Here is a 19,826-nt window from a genome sequence, read left to right on the forward strand (position 1 = left end):
AGTACAACTTCACTTATGACCTGACTTTTTCCCTTTTACCTAATGTTTTATATGGTGTAGTATATTCTGTACTTCTGGATATATGGTGTGAGTTTATCTTCCTCCTGGACATTTTTCAAGAAGTATAAATGTAGGTTCTTTTTCTCTCTTTTTTTCCTATGCAATTCCTATTCTTATTCCTATTTTATGTTGGTAGCAATGGCAAGCACCCCTCTGAGGTTGGTAACAGACTTTAAAAGGTGTGGAATTCTGTTCTCTAAATGAGGAGCAATAAAGATACAGCATGGAAATAAAGAATCCTGACAAGTGTCTTTTCCACTGTATTTTTGTTGGCTCGAGTCTAGAACCTAGTTTTTTTTTAATTAATGAGTAAGGAAGTGCTATTTTTAAATATTTTATTTCTTTATTTTTAGAGAGAGGGGACGGGAAGGAGAAAGAGTGGGAGAGAAACATCAGTGTGCGGTTGCCTCTTACGTGGCCCCCACTGGGGACCTGGCCGGCAACCCAGGCATGTGCCCTGACTGGGAATTGAACCGGCAACCCTTTGCTTCACAGGCCTGTGCTCAATCCACTGAGCTACACCAGCCAGGGCTAGAACCTAGCTTTTTAATTGTTATTTCCAAATTATGAGGACAAATTTTGGAGATTAAAAATACCACATTTGAACAATAATTAAATACATTTAAAAAATTAAAATAACAAACATTCTTTCCAATATGAGAAATACAGTGCATTTTTCCTAACTTTGAATTGTTTTCTTCCCACAGTAGAAATACTGTGCTCACGTTTTCTTACTTGAAGTGATATATTCCCAAAATAAGTGTACACTGGAGGATAAGTACAGAATAAGTACTTTTATCAGAGAGATAAATAATACATTTAAAATAGATATTATACTTTATACATAATATACAATTATATATATCATTATATAACATAATGATGTGTTATGTAAATAATATGCATGAAATAAAATATATAATTATATTTTTTTAAATACCACATAAATATAATTTTACTATTAGGTTTATTAATAAATTTTTATAACTTATTAGATTATTATAAAGATATTTATTATGTGCCATAATGAGGTTGCACATTATACAAAACAGTTATAAAGCAGCGTCAAAAAGAGAGCATTTTCTTCTGTTTTCTTGGAGAACAAAATCTCAGAATCTATATAACTTGGAACAAAATTGAATTACTTATTCACAACACACAAGCACTCACACAGACATACTCACTAATGTATACAGATGAATTGGAATAATATCCTAGATCTTCACATGACATCAATATATTTCATTTGTAAACAGGGGTACCTTCTGAACCATGAGTAATTTAGTAATTCAAGAAAACGGTAGAATTACATGCTAGATTTCGAGGTCAGACTGTGGGTTCAATCCCAAACCCTATCAGCTACTAACCAAGTGGTCTTGGGCAGTCATATTTTTTTAATTATTTTTTAAATTTTTTCAATCACAGTTCACATTGGATACCATTCTGCATCAGTTTCAGATGTACTGCAAAGTTTCCAGAAAACCATGCACTTCACAGCGTGGTCCCCCCACTGCCTCAAGCACCCACCTGGCTCCATACATATTTATCCTGGTATTATTGACTGTATGCCTTATACTACTTATACTACAATCCGCACGTCTGTGGCTCATCTGTAACTACCTATGTGTACTGCTCAATCCCTTCGCCTTTTTCACCCATCCCCAGAAACCCCCTCCCTCCTGACAGCTGTCAGTCTGTTCCTTGTGTCTAATTTAATCTCCTGTGCTTCATATTCTCATCTCTAAAATGAGAACAACAGTACTTACATCATAGTGCTGTATTTAACTTTTTAAAAAGTGTGTGTGTACATAAAGCGCCAAGAAAAGTACCTGTAACATATTAAGTATTATGTAAACTTTGGAAATTATTATAAATAGTATCATTATTATCCTCTAAAATGGTGGTGCAGTGCGATTTCTAAATCCATATCTGTATTTGTCCACTACGTTCTCCTTACAGTTTCCTTCATGTGAGGATAAAATTGCCTCTGTAGATCTGATTTTTCCCACAAATCCATTGTTTTTAACTCTGAATAAAACTTCAGCAGGAGAGAGATGTAAATGTACTATTTTAACAGTCTAGTGAAAAACCCAGCTTTAAGAGGCTTCATTCACTTCCATTATTTTTAATTTCTTTTGAGCCATACACAGCTTTGGGAATCATTGAGATTATATATCCTGGTCACTCACATACATACACTTCAGAAATCCATGAAACCTAGAGGTTATGAATCCAAACTGAGTACAGTCTATTGAAAAAGTGGGACTTTGTGGAAGAAATAATGGGCATAAAATTTACAATAATTATGTCATACCCAACAGAAATTAAGCATCTACAAAATATTTGAAACCAATCATCTTTAAGTGATGGAAAATATACAAAAGATTTAGCTATAGTCACGGGCACACAAATCCTCAACCTCCCGCCCACCACGCAGAGCACACACGATCACAATCTCTAAAGCCGGACACAGCTAGGCGAATCTACTGTGGTTATTATTTTAAGGTTCTGGGATCCCATACAGCCATGGAGAATATTTGAGGTAAGGTCTGCCGTTGTGAATCTGGCTCTAGGCCTACTTCAAAGCAGGCCATCAGCCTCCCTAGGACTTTCCTGTGTGCCTAGGAATAGGTAGAATAACCACGGACACAGGTTTACCCACACTCACAGCTCAATTACTAATGGCACACCTTTTCATTTTCAGAAGTGTCTGCTTTGCACAACAAATTATATAGCCACTTAAAATCAAGAGGCAAGGGAAAGAAAACGGAAAATAAACTTTTCTCTCTCAGTGCTAAAACAGAATTTGCTTAACATACAACCTCTAGGCCTTCCTTTCCCTGGGCTTCATTCATCAAGTTTCCACCTGACATTCTAGTAAGAGCCGGTGCCTCTCCCTACCGGGAAGATCACACAAGCCTTTCCTCATCAGTGTGGGTAAAAAGAGCCCTCGATGCAAATGGCTTCTAAAAGAGAAGATACTTGGGAATCAGCAACTTCTAACAATTATATTTCATAAACACCTCTGTCCTCCAATAGCATATTCTTAATTTCCTCCTCCTAGGCACAAAGTAGAGAGAGGATAAGCCAGTATAATAAGCCTACCCTCATAAATATTGATCTAACCCTGGTTAACTCTTGAGGCCAAATTCTTATGAAGCTGGCAGTGACTCTGGTTCATTAATGTGGACAAAGGCTGCCCATTTTGTTCGCCTGGCTTTATGAATAAGCTTTTAGGAACGTGCACATAGAAAACCGTTTCTTTAAAATTCCCTAGACAAAGTGATTCAAGTAGAATATAAATCATGCTCTAAAACAAACTCTTGCCAGCAAGTAGTCCCAAACGTCAGAGAGTTCCGTTTAAAAGAATAACCCAAGCGATCGTTTACAGAATAAAGTATAGTCTGAGAAGTCCAGCAGAGCTGGCACAAAAAATTATTTACACTATTCATTGGCTCTTCTTGCCATTCATGCATCTGAGAAGGACCTTCCTTTTCTCCTTCTCAGAATTATCACATTGTAATTCCTCCTCTGTGAAAATATAAAGATCAAATGCAATCACTACCCACACAACACTGCAGAGCTAAAATCAGTGGGAGTGGTGACTATGGCAAGACTGAGAGGTAAGGGAGCCAAATCTACTACACTGCATTACTCCCACTGCCTCCGAAGGAAGCAGGGTGGGGCTCTGGAAGCTGAGGCCCTGTGACCTTCCTAATTGCTTTTCCCTCCAAAACCCTTTTTACCAGAAAGTGAAAATAGTGATGTAACTCCTCCTGATGAGATTTTCAAATGAAGATGAAGAAAGAAACATTCAGTTACATTCATCTCTGGAAAGAGGAAGCAATGTTGGCCCCTCTCCCCAGTCCAGATATCTTATGAATTGAAATATATTTAATACAGAAGAACACAAATAGCAACCTCCCAGAAAGATGCATTCAAAGTTAGGAGAAAAATGTCCTAGGGAGACGGCTGCCTCACAAGTCTCAAACCTTTATTGTCAAAATCAACTGAATTTGAGACCTAAGAATGTTATATAAAAATTGTTGCTCTTTCAAATAATATTGTTTTTTTTTCTTTTTTAAGTTGAATATATTGGAATGACATTGGTAAATAACACTATATAGGTTTCAGGTGTAGAACTCTATCGTACATCATCTGTATATTGTATTCTGTGTTCACCACGCCAAGTCAAATCTCCTTCCATCAACATTTATCCGCCCTGTATCCTCTACTACCCCCCCAACCCTTCCCTTATGGTTATAGCCATATAGTTGTCTATGTCTAAGAGGGGATTTTTAGTGGGGAGAGAGGTTTCTGCTTAATCACTTCAACTTTTTCGCCCAGCCACGCAACAAGCCCCACTCTCTGATAGCTGTCAGTCCATTCTCTGTACCTCTGAGTCTTTTTCTATTTTGTTTATTAGATTCCACACATGAGTGAAATAATATATTTGTTTTACTCTGCCTGTTTTATTTCACTTAGCAAAATACTCTCCAGGTCCATGCTTCACGAAGGTTAAGACTTCCTTCTTTTTATGGCTGAGTTGTATTCCATTGTGTAAATGTACCATAGCTTTTTTATCCACTCATCTACCGATGGGTGCTTGGGCTGCTTCCAAATCTTGGCTATTGTAAATGATGCTGCAGTGAACATAGGGGCACTTATATTCTTTCAAATCAGTATTTTGGGTTTCTTTGCATACATTCCCACAAGTGGAATCACAGGGTCATAAGGCAGTTACAGTTTTAATTTTTTGCAGGAATTCCATACTGCCTTCCACAACGACTATACCAATCTGCATTCCCAGCAACAGTACATTAAGGTTCCCTTCTCTCCTTGCCATCACTTGTTGTTTGTTGATTTACTGATGAGATCCATTATGAGAGGTGGGAGGTGATATCTCATTGTGGTTTTAATTTGCATTTTCTAATGATTAGTGATGTTGAGCATCTTTTCATATATCTATTGGGATCTGTATGCCCTCTTTAAAAAAGTGTCTATTCTGGTCATTTGCTCATTTTTTTAATTTCATTGTTTATTTTCTTGGTGTTGAGTCATGCAAGTTCTTTTAAAAAATTTAGAAATTAACTCCTTATCATATGTATCATTGGTGAATATGGTCTCCCATCTAATGGCTTTTTTTATATCTTTGGTTTCCTGTTATGCGAATTTTTAGTTTGATGCATTTCATTTATTTTTTATTTTGTTTTTCTTGCCCAAGGCAATATATCAGAAAAAAACATTGCTACAAGAAATGTCTGAGATTGTACTGCCTATCTTTTCTTCCAGAAGTTTTATGGTTTTGAATTTAACATTTATGTCTTTAATCTCATAGAATATTCTATTGATCTGCTAAGCAGTCTTCATTATATATTCATCAAATTACTTAACTGACAGGAAAATTTGGGCTCTTCAAAAGTGCTGTGTCTTTCTACTCTCAGCACCAAACTGGACTGACAGCTAAATTACAGAACAATCAACCTGAATAACCAACTGAAGGACAGCTGACAGGAGTACTATAACCAAGGATTTATAAAACAAGCCACATGGAGACTGACAAGAATAGGCCAGAGACACAGAGAGGGCTGGCACTGTACCTATGTGCAGCAGCTGAGAAGCCAGAGGGATGTCCAGATGCGAATGTCCCCCATGAGGAGCATGGTGTCTCACCCCACACCAGGACACCCAATCCAGAGAACCAGGAATGGGAAGAAAAGCATGAATAGCATTTGGTAGTGAAAATTAGCAGGGACTTTGTCCACTTGGAAAAAGAGGGAGTCTGTGAGAATCCCAGGTGCTCTCTTAAAGGGCCAATGCACAGGATCTTGCTCTCAGACACTCGCCTGTGGCTTGGGTAGATGGAAGGTGACTCAGAGCATACAAAGTCATGAAGAAAAGATTGGGTGCATCACCCCAAGGAGAGATCTGGAGGGTCAGTCACTGAGGTCCCTGTCCTGAGTCCTTATCCCACACTATCCTCAGGTGCCATTTTCCCAAGGTCAAGCAATTCTATTCTTACAGCGACAGCCTTGGGAGTGCACTAACCTGGACCTCCAGCTATTGGCGACACAACCCTGCCATGCTTGAGTCCTATAGAAAGGTCTGTCAGCTGCATCGACCAGGGACCTTTGATGGGCTCTTTTTCTGGAGAGGCTCTAGGCAGACACTCAGACAGTGTTTGAGCTGTGGCTTTGGAACAAAAGCCAATCTTGCTCTCCTCCTCTAGACTTGGCCAGCACAACCCTCATGGGAGACTGTTTTGGTCTGTCCTCTCAAGTCCCTGTCACCCTGCCCTGCTGAGCTCAGCCCTGAAAAGGGATTGAAGTGCTTGCTGTACAAAGCTGGGACCTTTGGAGCTTTTCTTCCTAAGAGCCTCTTGCTGGGAACTCAGACAGGTGCTGGGTTGTGGAGTGCTGGTGTAGGGGGACCCTTCTTCTCCACCCTAAGAGCACAGCCAGCACTACTCCCCCCCAACAGGAGACTCACCTGACCTATCTTTCCAACTTTCAGTGTCTCCAAACCGCTGAGCTCACTCCTGCAGAAGGTCCAGATGGCTGCACTCAACCTGAACCTGCAGTGAGATTCTTCTGGAGGAGTTAAGGTCAGAGACTAGGAGAAAGGCTGAGTGGTATGGCTCTGGAGTAGAAGCCACTTATTCCCCACTGAGTGCCTGACCACCCTGCCCTCAAGACAGAGACCCACTAGCTCTGTACTTCCAACCTCGATCAGCCCACCCTATTGAGCTTTTGCCTTGTGGAAGAGACTGTGGGTTGTGTCCAGCTTGGGCCCACTCTACAGTCTCCCCTTGGAAGGCTCTGGAGGAAGACCAGGCAACATCAGGGGTGGCAAAGCAGCTGACAGGTGGAGGTGGACCTCTGGGAGCCTTGGATCTTTTATTAATCTGCCTCCAGTTCAGAGTGTCAGAAAGCCAACCCCTGTGCAGCTTTCCCTGTCCTACACACACCCAGGCTGAGCAGACACAGTCACAAATAGTGAATAGATAGATACCAAGGTAGCTCCAGACAGGTAGCCCAAAGCTGATTACACAAAATGTCTGATTTTGATCTGCTTGTGAACTCCACTCAAATGTACCCAGAACCAGCATAACCAGTGGTGGGCTTCAGACCATACCAGAGCTCAACCCAACTAGCAACACAAATAGCACAACTAAAGGGGGACTCTGGTAGGCACTAGACACTGCCAGGAACAAAGCCACTGCAGGAGGCAGCCCCTGAACAGTGACTCATATATGGTGATCAAGGTTTGTCCTTACAGTTAGTGCCAGCCTGAGAATTAACTCCACCCATGAATGGCCCAACAGCATTCAAGGCTCCACTCCAATAGGAGGGTATATGTAACACACAAGAAACATACCTGGAACACTAAGCTCAGGTGATCTGGAAGATTGCTCCACTGAGCCCTACAAGATACCTATGACATAAATCCATCATAATAGTTTGGGAGTCATAGCAGTTCTATATAATACACAGAGACCAACAAAAAAGGCAGAAAAAATGAGAAGACAAAGAAATATGCCCCAGATGAAAGATCAAGAGAAATCCCAAGATAAAGAATTAAGTGAAATGGAAACAACCAAGATGCCAGATGCAGAGTTTAAAAGAATACAGGTAAGGATGCCCCAGGACTTTAAAGGTAGAATGGATGATCACAGTGAAAACATAGAGACAGCAAGCATTGAAAAGGACATAGAAACCACAAAAATGTAAGAAATGAAGAATATAATATTTAAAATGAAGAACAGATTAGAAGGAATCAATAATAGGTTAGATGAAACAGAGGACTGAATCAGCAGTTTAGAAGACCAGATAACAGAAAACACCCAAGCAGAGCAACAGAAAAAGACAAATTTCAAAAAAATGTGTAAAGTCTAAGGGGCTTCTGGGACAACATCAGCATCATAGTGGTACCAGAAGGAGAAGAGAGTAAGCAAGGAATTAAAAACATGTTTGAAGAAATAATGGTTGAAAACGTCCCTAACCTGGTAAAGGAAAAAAGACACCAAGTCCAGAAAACACAGAGAGTCCCCAACAAGATGAACCCAAAGAAGTGCACACCAAGAAACATCTTAATTAAAATGACAAAGCTTAAAGATAAAGAGAGTCTTTAGAGCAGCAAGAGAAAGACAGTTACCAACAACAGAGCTCCAATAAGGTTGTCAGCTGACTTCTCAATGGATACACTTCAGGCCAGAAGAAAATGGCATGAAATACTCAAAGGGATGAAAAGCAAGGACCTACAACCAAGACTAATTTACCCAGAAAGGCCATCTTTTAAAATTGAAGAAGAAATAAAAAGCTTCCAGACCAAAAACAAACAATAAGCTAAAGGGGTTCCTTAACAACAAATCAGTATTGCAAGAAATATTAAAGGTCCTTCTTAAAGAAAAAGAAACAAGTAGAAAGAGAAAAATAGGTATGAAAAATAAAACAGCAATAACAAGTACCTATCAATAATAACTTTAAATGTAAATGGATTAAATGCTCCAATCAAAAGATGCAGAGTAACTGAATGGAAAAGAAAACTTGCCCACATACATGCTGTCTACAAGAGACCCACCTCAGAATAAAAGATACATACAGAGTAAAAGTTAAGAGGTAGAAAAATATATTCCAAGCAAATGTAAACAAAGTAAAATCTCAGTAGCATGCTTGCATCTGAAAAAACAGAGTTCAAAATGAAGGCCATAACAAGAGACAAAGAAGGACATTGCATAATGCTAAAGGGGTAGATCCAACAAGAGGATATAACTGTTGTAAACATATATGAAGCAAACATAGGAGCACCTAAATAATCCAATATATACAGAAAAACTTGGTGAACATTAAGAGAGAGACCAGCAGTAACACAGTCAAAATAGGGGATTTTAGCAATCCACTGACATCAAAGGATAGATCTTCAAGTCCGAGAAAAAAAAAATCAACAAGGCAAAGCAACTTTAAATGACACACTGGACCAGATAAAACTGGACCAGATAAATATAATTGATATTTACAGAACATTTCATCCCACAGCAGCAGAATATACATTCTTTTCAAGTGCACACAGAACTTCCTATAGGATAAACCACATCAGGAAATAAAACAAGTCTTAATAAATTCAAGTAGACTAAAATCATATCAAGCCTCTTCTCTGATCACAATGATATAAAACTAGAAATCAATTACTTAGAAAAAACTGAGAAACACTCAAGCATATGGAGGCTAAATAATATGTTATTAAACAATTAATAGACTGATAACAACTGATGAAATTAAAGATGTAATCAAATAACTCCCAGCAAACAAATGTTCTGGACCAGGTGGCTTCACAGATGTATTGTACCAGTAATTCAAAGAACTAAGACCTATCCTTTTCAAAGTATTTCAAAACATTCAAGAGGAGGAAGACTTCTAAGCTCATTCTGTGAAGTCAGTATTATCTTAATTCCAAAAGAAGATAGAGACACTACAAAGAAATAAATCTTATTGCCCAATATCCCTGATAAACATAGTTGCTAAAATCCTCAAAAAAAACTAGCAACTGGATCCAGCACTACTTTAAAAAGATCAAAGACCATAATCAAGTGGGATTTATTCTGGGGATGCAAGGTTGGTACATTATCTGCAAATCAATAAACATGATACACCACATACAGGTAGTGAATGATAAAAAAGGAAAAAGGTATTTCATAAAATCCAGCCCCCATTTATGATAAAAATAGTAAGCAAAGTGGGAATAGAGGAAACATATCTTAACCTAATAAAGGTCATATATGACAAACCCACAGCTAACAGCATATCCAAAGGGAAAAATCTAAAAGTACTTCCCTTAAGATCAGGAACAAGACAGGGCTGTCCACTTTCACCACTCTTATTCAGCATAGTACTGGAAGTCCTAGCCACATCAACCAGACAAGAGGTAATAAAAAGGCATCCAAATTGGAATGAAAAAAGTAAAACTGTCATTTTTGGCAGATGACATGATATTGTACATAGAAAACACTAAAGACTTCATCAAGAAAACTGCTAGAACTAATTATTGAATTCAGTAACATAGCAGGATATACAATTAATATTCAGAAATCAGTGGCAATTTGTACACCATAATGAACTATCAGAAAGAGAAACTAAGAAAATCCCATTTACAATTACAAGACTAACAAAAAATAAGGTACTAGGAATAAATTTAACCAAGGAACCAAAATACTCAGAAAATGATAGAATACAGAAGAAAAAAATCAAGGGAGACACAAATAAATGGAAGCATATACTATGTTCATGGATTGGAAGAATTCACATCTTTAAAATGTGCATACTACCTAAAGCAATCTATAGATTCAATACAATCCCTGTTAAAATAACAAAGGCATATATTATAGAACTAGAAAAAATATTCCAAAAACTTATATGGAAACACTGGAGACCTTAAATACCCTCAGCAATTTTGAGAAAGAACAACAAACTTAGAGGTATCATGCTACCTGATAACAAACTATACAACAAGGCCATAGTATCAAAACAGCATGGTACTGGCATAAAAACAAGCATAAAGATCAATAGGCCAGAATAGAGAGCCCAGAAATAAATCCACACCTTTATGGTCAATTAATGTTTGACAAAGGAAGCAAGAACATGTAATGGAGTAAAGACAGTATATTCAATAAATGGTGTTGGTTAAATTGGACAGATATATACAAAAAATGAAACTAGATCACCTTCTTACACCATACACAAAAATAAACTCAAAATGGATTAAAAACTTAAATGTAATTTATAAAACCATAAAAATTCTAGAAAAAAATAGGCAGTAAAAATCAGACATTTCTCATAGCCATATTTTTGTCAATATATCTTCTCAGGCAAGGGTTACAAAGAAAAAAAATAAACAAATGGGACTATATCAAATTAAAAACATTTTGCAAATCAAAGGAAACCATTAACAAAATGAAAAGACAATCCACTGAAGGAGAGAACATACCTGCCAATAATACATCTGATAAGGAGTTAATTTCCAAAATGTATAAATACCTTACACAACTCTACATTAAGGATACAAACAATACAACTAAAAAATGGGCAAATGACCTGAGTAGACACTTCTTTAAGGAGGACATACAGATGGTCAATAGACATAAAAAAAGATGCTCAACATCACTGATTATCAGAGAGATGCATATTAAAACTACCCTGAGATATCACCTTACACCTGTCAGAAGGGCTATTGCCAATAAATTACGAAACAAATGCTGGTGAGGATGTGGAGGAAAGGGAATCCTTTTGTACTGTTGGTGGGAATGCAGACTGATACATCCATTGTGGAAAGCAGTATGGAATTTCCACAAAAATATAAAAAAGTGTAACTGCCTTATGACCCAGTGATTCCACTTCTGGGAATTTATCCAAGAAACACAAAACACTAATTTGAAAGAATAAATACACCCCTATGTTCATTGAAGCATTATTTACAACAGATAATATTTGGAAGCAAGCCAAGTGCCCATCCCTACATGAGCAGATAAAAAAGCTATAGTACATTTACACAATGGAATAGGACTTAGCCATAAAAGGCAAAGAAATCCTAACCTTTGTGAAGCATGAATGGACCTGGAGAGTATTATTCTGAATGAAATGAGCCAGTCAGAAAAAGACAAATACCATATGATTTTACTTACTTGTGGAATCTAATGACAAAATAAACTAACAAGCAAAATAGAAAAAGACTCATAGATACAGGGAACACTGTATAGCTGTCTGATAGCTGTCAAAGGGGTGAGGGTTGGGGTGGGGGCTGGGTGAAAAAAGTGAAGGATTAAGAGGAAAAACATACACAGGCAAGAGTACAGTGATCGCCAGAGGAAAGGGAGGTGGTGACATGTGAAGAGGGTAAACTGAGGATAAATGGTCAGAAGGAGACCTGACTTTTGGTAGCAAGTACCCGATGCACTATGCAGACGATGTGTTATAGAGTCGTACACTTTCTTTTGCAAATGTACAGCACCAAGTTTTGTGTTTTCCTCTCTTACACATATCTCTGCAGATGGTGGAGCTTATTGAGCACTGGGAAGGAGGTACCCCAGGCAGTGTTGGGGTGCTCTGAATTCAGATATCAGGCAAAGTGGCAAGTTGGAGTAATGACAATTTTTGTTTGATGATCTGTCCTCATTTATAAAATGCACTGACATAAAATGCATAGCTCTTGATGTAGTGTCCTGGGTATTGAAGTTTCCAGGGGCCAAAGGGATGCTTGGCATCTTCTGATGTCCTGGTGGATGTGATAATGTTATTGAACAATGTCACCCCAGTTAATTTAAAAAGTAATGAAAAGTGCTGTCTCATTTACAAGAATTGAAAAAAACTGATTTTTCAGTTAACTGTGGAATTTCTTCCTTATATAGCTATTAGCATTGGTACACATATAATTTTTGCCTACTGATATTTATCGACTTTGTGTATGTTCTGCCTATAATAGTACTGAATATATTTACTTATATAAACCTGAGATAACCCTATGATGATTTTATTAATCCGATCTAGTAGATAAGAAAAAATGACGGATTATCTGGCAAGGTCCTACAGCTTTTAAGAATTGTAGTTGTTTAATGGCCATGATCTCTTGAGAAGGAAAATTAAATTTTAAGGATCCATTTAAACCCTGAAAAGAACCCTGAGTTTAGGGTAAATGCAATGTGTTTGTTTAGGGTGTCATGCAATAAGTTTGCTTATAAGTAATGAAAAAAATTAAAACATTGGTAACAGGAATGCAGACCAGGTGAATCTAAGGGCACTAATAATCATGGAACAAGGTAACTGCATCTTAAATATATTGAGTACAATATTTGGAGTGAAGAAGGTAAGACTTCTACTTTGCCAGCATCAGATCACATACCCCAGAAGCCTGCATTTAGTTTGGTTTCCAGTTTTAGAAGCAATACTGGGAAGCCATGCCAAACTGCAGCCAGCATAATGTCGTGGTTAGAAATGTGGGCTCAGGAGTCTGACACCTGGGTTCAAACCCGAGTTCCTCTTAATCACCTTGACTTTCAGCAAGTTACTTCACCTCTCCCTGACCCTGTTCTCTCACAGGAGTAACAAGAGCAGCAGCAGCAGATTTTACCAGCGTCGTTGGCAGGATTTAATGATATCAAATGTCAGTGGGATACATGGTAAGCACTGAATGAATTTTAACTATTGGAAGAAGTTTATAATAATGATGAGATCTGAAATATCACTGAAGAAACAAATGAACAGAATTTAGAGGAGAGTGACTCAGTTTCTATGGCTTCTACAGCCATAGATTTTTTCATGGGAAATACAAAGTTTATTTTTGTATTATTATTTATGATTATGCTTTTTTTAAGTATATTTTATTGATTATGCTCTTACAGTTGCCCCAATTTTTTTCTCCCCTTCATTCCCCTCCCCCTTTTCCTTCCCCTACCACCTACCCTCTAGCGTTCCCCGCCTCTTAGTTCATGTCCATGTCATGTCCATATAAGTTCTTTGGTTTCTCCATTTCCTATATTATTCTTAACCCACCCCTGACTATTTTGTGCCTACCTATTACAGTCATAGATTTTTTAATCTACTCAGAGATTAATGTAAAATAAATTCTGATTCTGAAGATAAAGAACTCTGTGGAAATTACAGCTTAGCAAAGATAGAATGGGCTCTTCAGATTTAAATATTTACTTAGACATATTATAGGGGACATTTACAGAGTCTTGGTCAAGATAACTTTTAAGCTTCCTTCAAAGTTCAAGATTCTATGAAAATAAAAGCAACCTTAGAAAATTGTATGAGGCAACTATTCTTCTTACTGCGAATGTGTGCTTATGTAGAGAAATCAGCGATTTCTAATCATTTCAACCTCGAAGCCTAAAATTTTCTAAAATTTCTAGTGCACGTTGATCCTTCAATTCCCTAAATTACTAGAATTATTGAAAATAAGAACTTAAAGCACACCGTTTAACAGGAATCTCAATGTAAATCCACAAAACCTGTTTTGAACAACTATACTCATGTAAAGAAAACCTAGAGAATGAAATTATCAAAGCGTTTCATAGGTAAAGATATGCCTAAATCCCCAGTGTTGGCACAAAAGATAATAACTTCAACAGATTTACTTATAGACAGATGCTTTAGCAATTAAACTAAAAAAGTTTGAGAAATGTTCTATTTTGAGAAAGCTGCAAGATTTATCAGTAGTAATTCTTCCCATACCATAAGCATAATTGATGTAGCCTTATTCAAAATTAAGCTTTATAGTGTTGTAAACTTCAAGTTGTGAGATGATTAAGTTCTAAGGATCTCATGTACAGCATGGTGACCACAGTTAATAATACTGAATTTTATATCTGAAATTTGCTAATAGAGTAGATAGGAAATGTTCTCACAAGAAAAAAAGTAAAAAAAAACCAACAAATTATATGATGTGATAAATGCGTTAATTTGTTTTCTTATGATAATTTCACAACATATATGTATATCATTAAATTGTATACTTTAAATAATACAATTTTATTAGCCAATTATATAAAAAATTAAACGTCATTTAAAAATGTGCACTCTAGAATGCCTATAGAATTGTGTTTTTGTTGCATAACACTTATTTCAGCATTAGGATAACTTTTTTCATTTCTACTGATAATATGTAAAGAACTACTACTTCAATTGGAATAATATCATATATAATACAGCCTGTAGATTCCTTTTCTTATTTCTTTGTATAAAGGCACTTCCTGTTTAAGACTTGTACAAAAAATAAAATAAAAAATTAACTATGCCTTCTTTTACTTCCAAAAACAGAGAGAAAGGACCTTCTATATAATCCTTTTAAACATAAGTATATATGAACTTCTAAACCTTAAAAAAATGACTCCATTTTGAATGGCAAAGAAACACATTTTTAGAGTTTTAACTTAGTATAACATAAAGGCCAAAGAATTCATAATTAATTATATAAACAAATAATTACATTCTTCTCTCATTTGTTATAGATGAGAAATCATAACCCTAGATAAATCAAGATATTAACCCTTTTAAAGAAATCTTAAGACAAATTCTCAGAAGTACAGCGCTCTCCTAGTAGTAAAAATCATGAGTTTTTAAGTCGGAATGTCTGCATTTAAATCCAGAATCTATCATTAAGTAAACTTTACCAAGTTACTTACTCTCTTTAAACCTCAGTTTTCTACTTGTAAAGGGGGTTTTACATTATGATGTATCCTTATAAAATTATGATCCTTTAATGAAATAACACATCCAAATAATTTTGAATTTTCTACTTGGCATATAGTAAGTATTATGTAATTGTTTTAAATTACTGTTACCATTAGTAGCATCTGCTTACTCATAGTCCATTTTACAATAATAGCTCTGGGAAGGCAAACAAACATTTAAAGAACGGAATGTAAAGCAGATTTTCTCTATCACAGGTTCTCTTAGTGCCCTAATTCTCCACAGAATGTGGTGTCCTTACAAAGGGAAAAGAAGGACCCCTGAGTCTTCATTAACCACAGCTTTTCCTAGGTGGCATGCCGGGCTAGCCGGGAGTTGAGATTATGATGTGCGGCCATGTTTCTGATGTTCTACATACAGGGGTGTCCAACCTTTTGGCGTCTCCGGGCTACACTAGAAAAAGAAGAGTTGTCCCGGGCCACACATTAAATACATTGCAACATGTAATCACAAAGAGATCTCATAAGTAAATTTATAATTTTGTGTTGGGCCGCATTCATAGCCATCCTGGGACGCATGCTGCCTGCGGGCTGTGGGTGGGACACCCCTGCTACAAGTTGGTACAGAACATATCAAACCAGGACCGATCAGAGGGAGATCAATATACTACTGCTTTGTAAGCTAGTGGTCTCCAAAGTCATGGGGGAAAAAATGGAGCAGGCATCCTGATAATAATATATAATTATGTATATGACCTAATGTACTGACAAAGTACATTACAAAACATTCTAAAGAAAGGATTAACAGAAATCCTGAACCATTCTCCACTTTCCCTGGGAACATGTGGGGTTAAGATAAATGAGGGATGCCAGCTGTCAACATTATTTATTATTGGTATTTATTACTGGTGAAACGCATCTGGACCAGAAGGGCGCTGATTGAACTATAAAATCATTTTAGGACTCACAGACTTTGTCTTCCCATGTGCAATGCATTCTTGCAACTGAGGTCATCCCCTGAAGAGACCTGGGGCTGTAACCAAGATACTGGTTCCTGTGGGGTATGAGCCTTATCCATGGTAAATAGTCCATGCCTAGCCATGTGGTCTGGTCATCTTAAAACCGAGTTACTACTTCAGGGACAAGGGAGAAGAAAAGGAAATCGGTTCCTGAACAATAATGGGGGCTCCCATTAATGTTATCCTGTTGACCTTCCATGTTTCCTTTACTCTATCCTTCTGTTGAATGACATGGATCTGCAGATCTGGTACCTACTGTGTCATAGTAGTGTGAGTGTCAAGACAAAACCACAAGTCCACTCTAGTGATCATGCAGACACATGCATATGCAAAAATATATGTTTCTTCCTCTGACCTAATGGACTACTTCAAGCATCATGCTTTTGAGAACACTGCTTGGATTCACGTACTTTTCAAAATATTGGGTTATAGTCTTTGCAACAAGCTTAGAATACATTATTTCCTTTGTGATTCTCAGTGTTTTTGACAACTTTGTCTTTCATCATTGTAAATCTTTGGCCTTCTCTACAACTAGTATTGCCTCTAGGCCTTTCTAAACTAAAACCTGATAATTCCATCACTACAAATTCTACAGCAGAGAGTCATAAGAAATTCCTGAAAACAGAAATACTACAATATCTTCTAGAAGTTATTCACTTCTTACTTTCTCATAGAAGTTATTAGGATATAGCTATAGGGAGCTTGAAAAATTATAACATTGTGGGAGAAGTAACTCTTTCAATTTTAATATACTTTTATACTAGTTCCATTAAACATGCTATGCTGAAAACAAAATTATTTCTTCCATTCTTGACACTACTCTCAATTCCAAGTAACCAAATAATTTCACCACTCTATATGAAAATTCCTGCAGATGTATCTTTTATTACTCCATTTTTGAGCACACATTTTTAAGAATATATTTTTATAACTTACCCTGAAACATGCAACATCAGCAGCATGTAGAAGACAAAGAAGAGATTATGAGTGTACCAGAAGATGTCATACTGAGAAACTCTGGAAAAACAAATAACTTAGTTTCAATGTCACTTTACATTCCATTTCACTAAAAAGATTGTGCATTTCAAACATGTCACAATTGAAGAAAGTTCAATTATGGTTTCATTTGAGATCTATGTATTATACCAAAGTATTTCATACCATGCAGAGAGACGTGACAAAAATTATAAATAACCCTATCATTTTAAAGGCTTTCTTTCTATTTGAAATAAAGACACATGGAGATCATTGAAATAAGTTGTTTAAAGTTATTATGATGTGGTACTGAGAAGCAGTTATAGTTTGCTTATGTGTATTTTTGCTGCCTTTTTATCAATAGTTTCAATGTTTAAATGTTTTAAAACAACTAAGGTTCCTATTCCAATAAATATTTTGAAAGTAGTTTAAAGAGAACTCAAATTGAATGAAATTAAAGAAATGCTCATTAAAGTTTTACATTCATTTTCTGGATAGCATATAACTTAAAAACATCTCTTTGTAGCTACTGCCCTGCAGAACAATGAAACTGAAAATGAAGAAGTATGATAAACACAATCTATAGAATAGAATGTTTGAGAGAATTAAAAAGTGTAACAGTTCTTTTATATGTCTGGGTGGATGTTACCATATTAGAATCTTGGAGGTGGAAGGCAGGTATTTTTTTTTTAAACTTCTGAAAAATTCAGATACAATGCCTAGATCCTTTAAGAAGCCCTAATGTAAGCAACGATCAATTGACTCACATTTACTTCATTCAGTTTTTGCTATCATAAATGAAATCATTAACATCCTTGTAACATATGCCTTTTTGCACACATCTCTTTTTTTTAGTCTAAATTCCTACAAGTGGAGTTGCTAGATCACAGGGCACACATTTTTGATGCTTTTGATACGCACTGCCCATTGCTCTCTGAAAACAGGTTTATCAACTACAAATCCAACTTTAGAATAGGAATGCCTTTTTCCCCAAACCTAGGCTCTACTGTATAACTTTTTATTATTTTGTATAAGTGAAATTGGGTATTATTTCATTTGTGTGTTACACACTTTAAATTCTTCTATTACATAACTATGCTTATTTCTATGCGAAATTTTCTTTAATTGTTGTAAGCTATTCAAATTAAGAATGTACAAGTTTGACATAATCGTAATAAAATTTGTCAAATAACACAATCACTTTGTTAAATTCAAGAAAGAAAACAAACAAAACAAGCTATCTTGGATTTTGATTGGAATTGTAAGAAACATAAAATAATTGAGGAAGAACTTCCTCTTTTCATTATAGTCTCTACTCAAATCTCTACTCATTTCTCTCTCAGTGAAGTGTTGTTTTTCTATATAGCTTTCATTTAGTTCTTTATAAATTTATTTGTAGATATTATATATTTTTGTTGCAATGAATAATGGCATCTTTTTATTCAATTTTAAAACTGATAATAGCTATTATATAAAAAAGCAATTTGTAATAGTTGTTTTGTACTCATTTACTTATCTCAACTATTTTATTTGATATAACACTTTTTTCCCCACAATTCTCTTGGATTTTCTGGCTAGACAATTGTACCTACCTTTCTGGAAGTAATGATAGCTTGTTGCTGGATTCCTTTTAATAATTCTAAATGTTTAATTTCTTACCATATGTAAATAATGTCATGCTTTAATGGAATTAAACTTTCACTTTGGCTTTATCATGATTTTCTTACAATGTATCTCATAATTCACTGGTAAGTATAATCTCAGTTCTGGTTTTTATATTTTTAATTCTATAAAACAAATTAATTTTTAGTTAACTCTGGTTATTTTAATTCAGAATTAGAGTTCAGATTTAACAACTGTCATTTCAAAGTCTACTGAGCTGAGGAAATATATTAGTATTTTTTTTATTTAGTTATTTTTCAAGTACATTTTTTGTCTATTTCTCCCATATATTAGTATTATTGTCAGTTGTTAGTAGAATATATTACTTAGCTTAATAACTGACTCATATTGAACCATTGGCAAATTATTAGACAACATTCAATGTCAGAAATCAAATACTGAAGCCATGTTTATTCACCTGTTTTCTCTAATGTTTTACTTCCTTAAAGTAAAGAGAAAAGTAGAAGAAAAATATCTTCATGATCCATTTAAGAATTTCATGATTCTTACAGTGATGCTTGGAAAAAAGCAGTTAGTTTTATAATCTCTTTTAAACAGATGAAAACACTAACAAGACACAGTTACCAAATTATTTATGTAATGGCTCAGTTGAGAAAAGAAACTGACATTATATTCCATTTTATAACACTATCGCTCAATTAAGGATTCTTTTTTCTAGATACAGCATATTTATATATCTTCAATCTTATAAATAAATGTCAGATATCCTAATTTTTCTTCAAGAACTCCTAAAATTAAAAAAGTAAGCTTTTTAATGAATTATTAACCTAAGTAAAATAAAAGTCCTCCCACACAATTGTCACCCTGATGCACTAGAGATTTGCCTTTCTGTAGGTGATTTTTAATACTTATGAAAAGTTATGATAATGGGCTCACCATCTGACCCAGCCATTATCCATCTAAGTATTTTT

At 35.8% G+C, this 19,826-nt stretch overlaps 1 protein-coding gene across 7 annotated transcripts in view; it reads right to left on the bottom strand.

Annotated features, from left to right (window-relative positions):
* The window catches only part of NOX4 (NADPH oxidase 4), a 177,919-nt gene that overhangs the window by 97,154 nt on the left and 60,939 nt on the right, over positions 1 to 19,826 (bottom strand). For all 7 annotated transcript variants that reach the window (XM_053670823.1, XM_037137613.2, XM_037137612.2 and 4 more), the window contains one exon: positions 17,194 to 17,274. In XM_053670823.1, the coding sequence (XP_053526798.1) occupies positions 17,194 to 17,274 (81 nt within the window). The remainder of the gene's footprint in view (positions 1 to 17,193; positions 17,275 to 19,826) is intronic.

This window comes from Artibeus jamaicensis, unplaced genomic scaffold (genome assembly GCF_021234435.1).
Source record: "Artibeus jamaicensis isolate MK-2021 breed Jamaican fruit bat unplaced genomic scaffold, CSHL_Jam_final contig_64, whole genome shotgun sequence".
Classification (NCBI taxonomy): domain Eukaryota; kingdom Metazoa; phylum Chordata; class Mammalia; order Chiroptera; family Phyllostomidae; genus Artibeus; species Artibeus jamaicensis.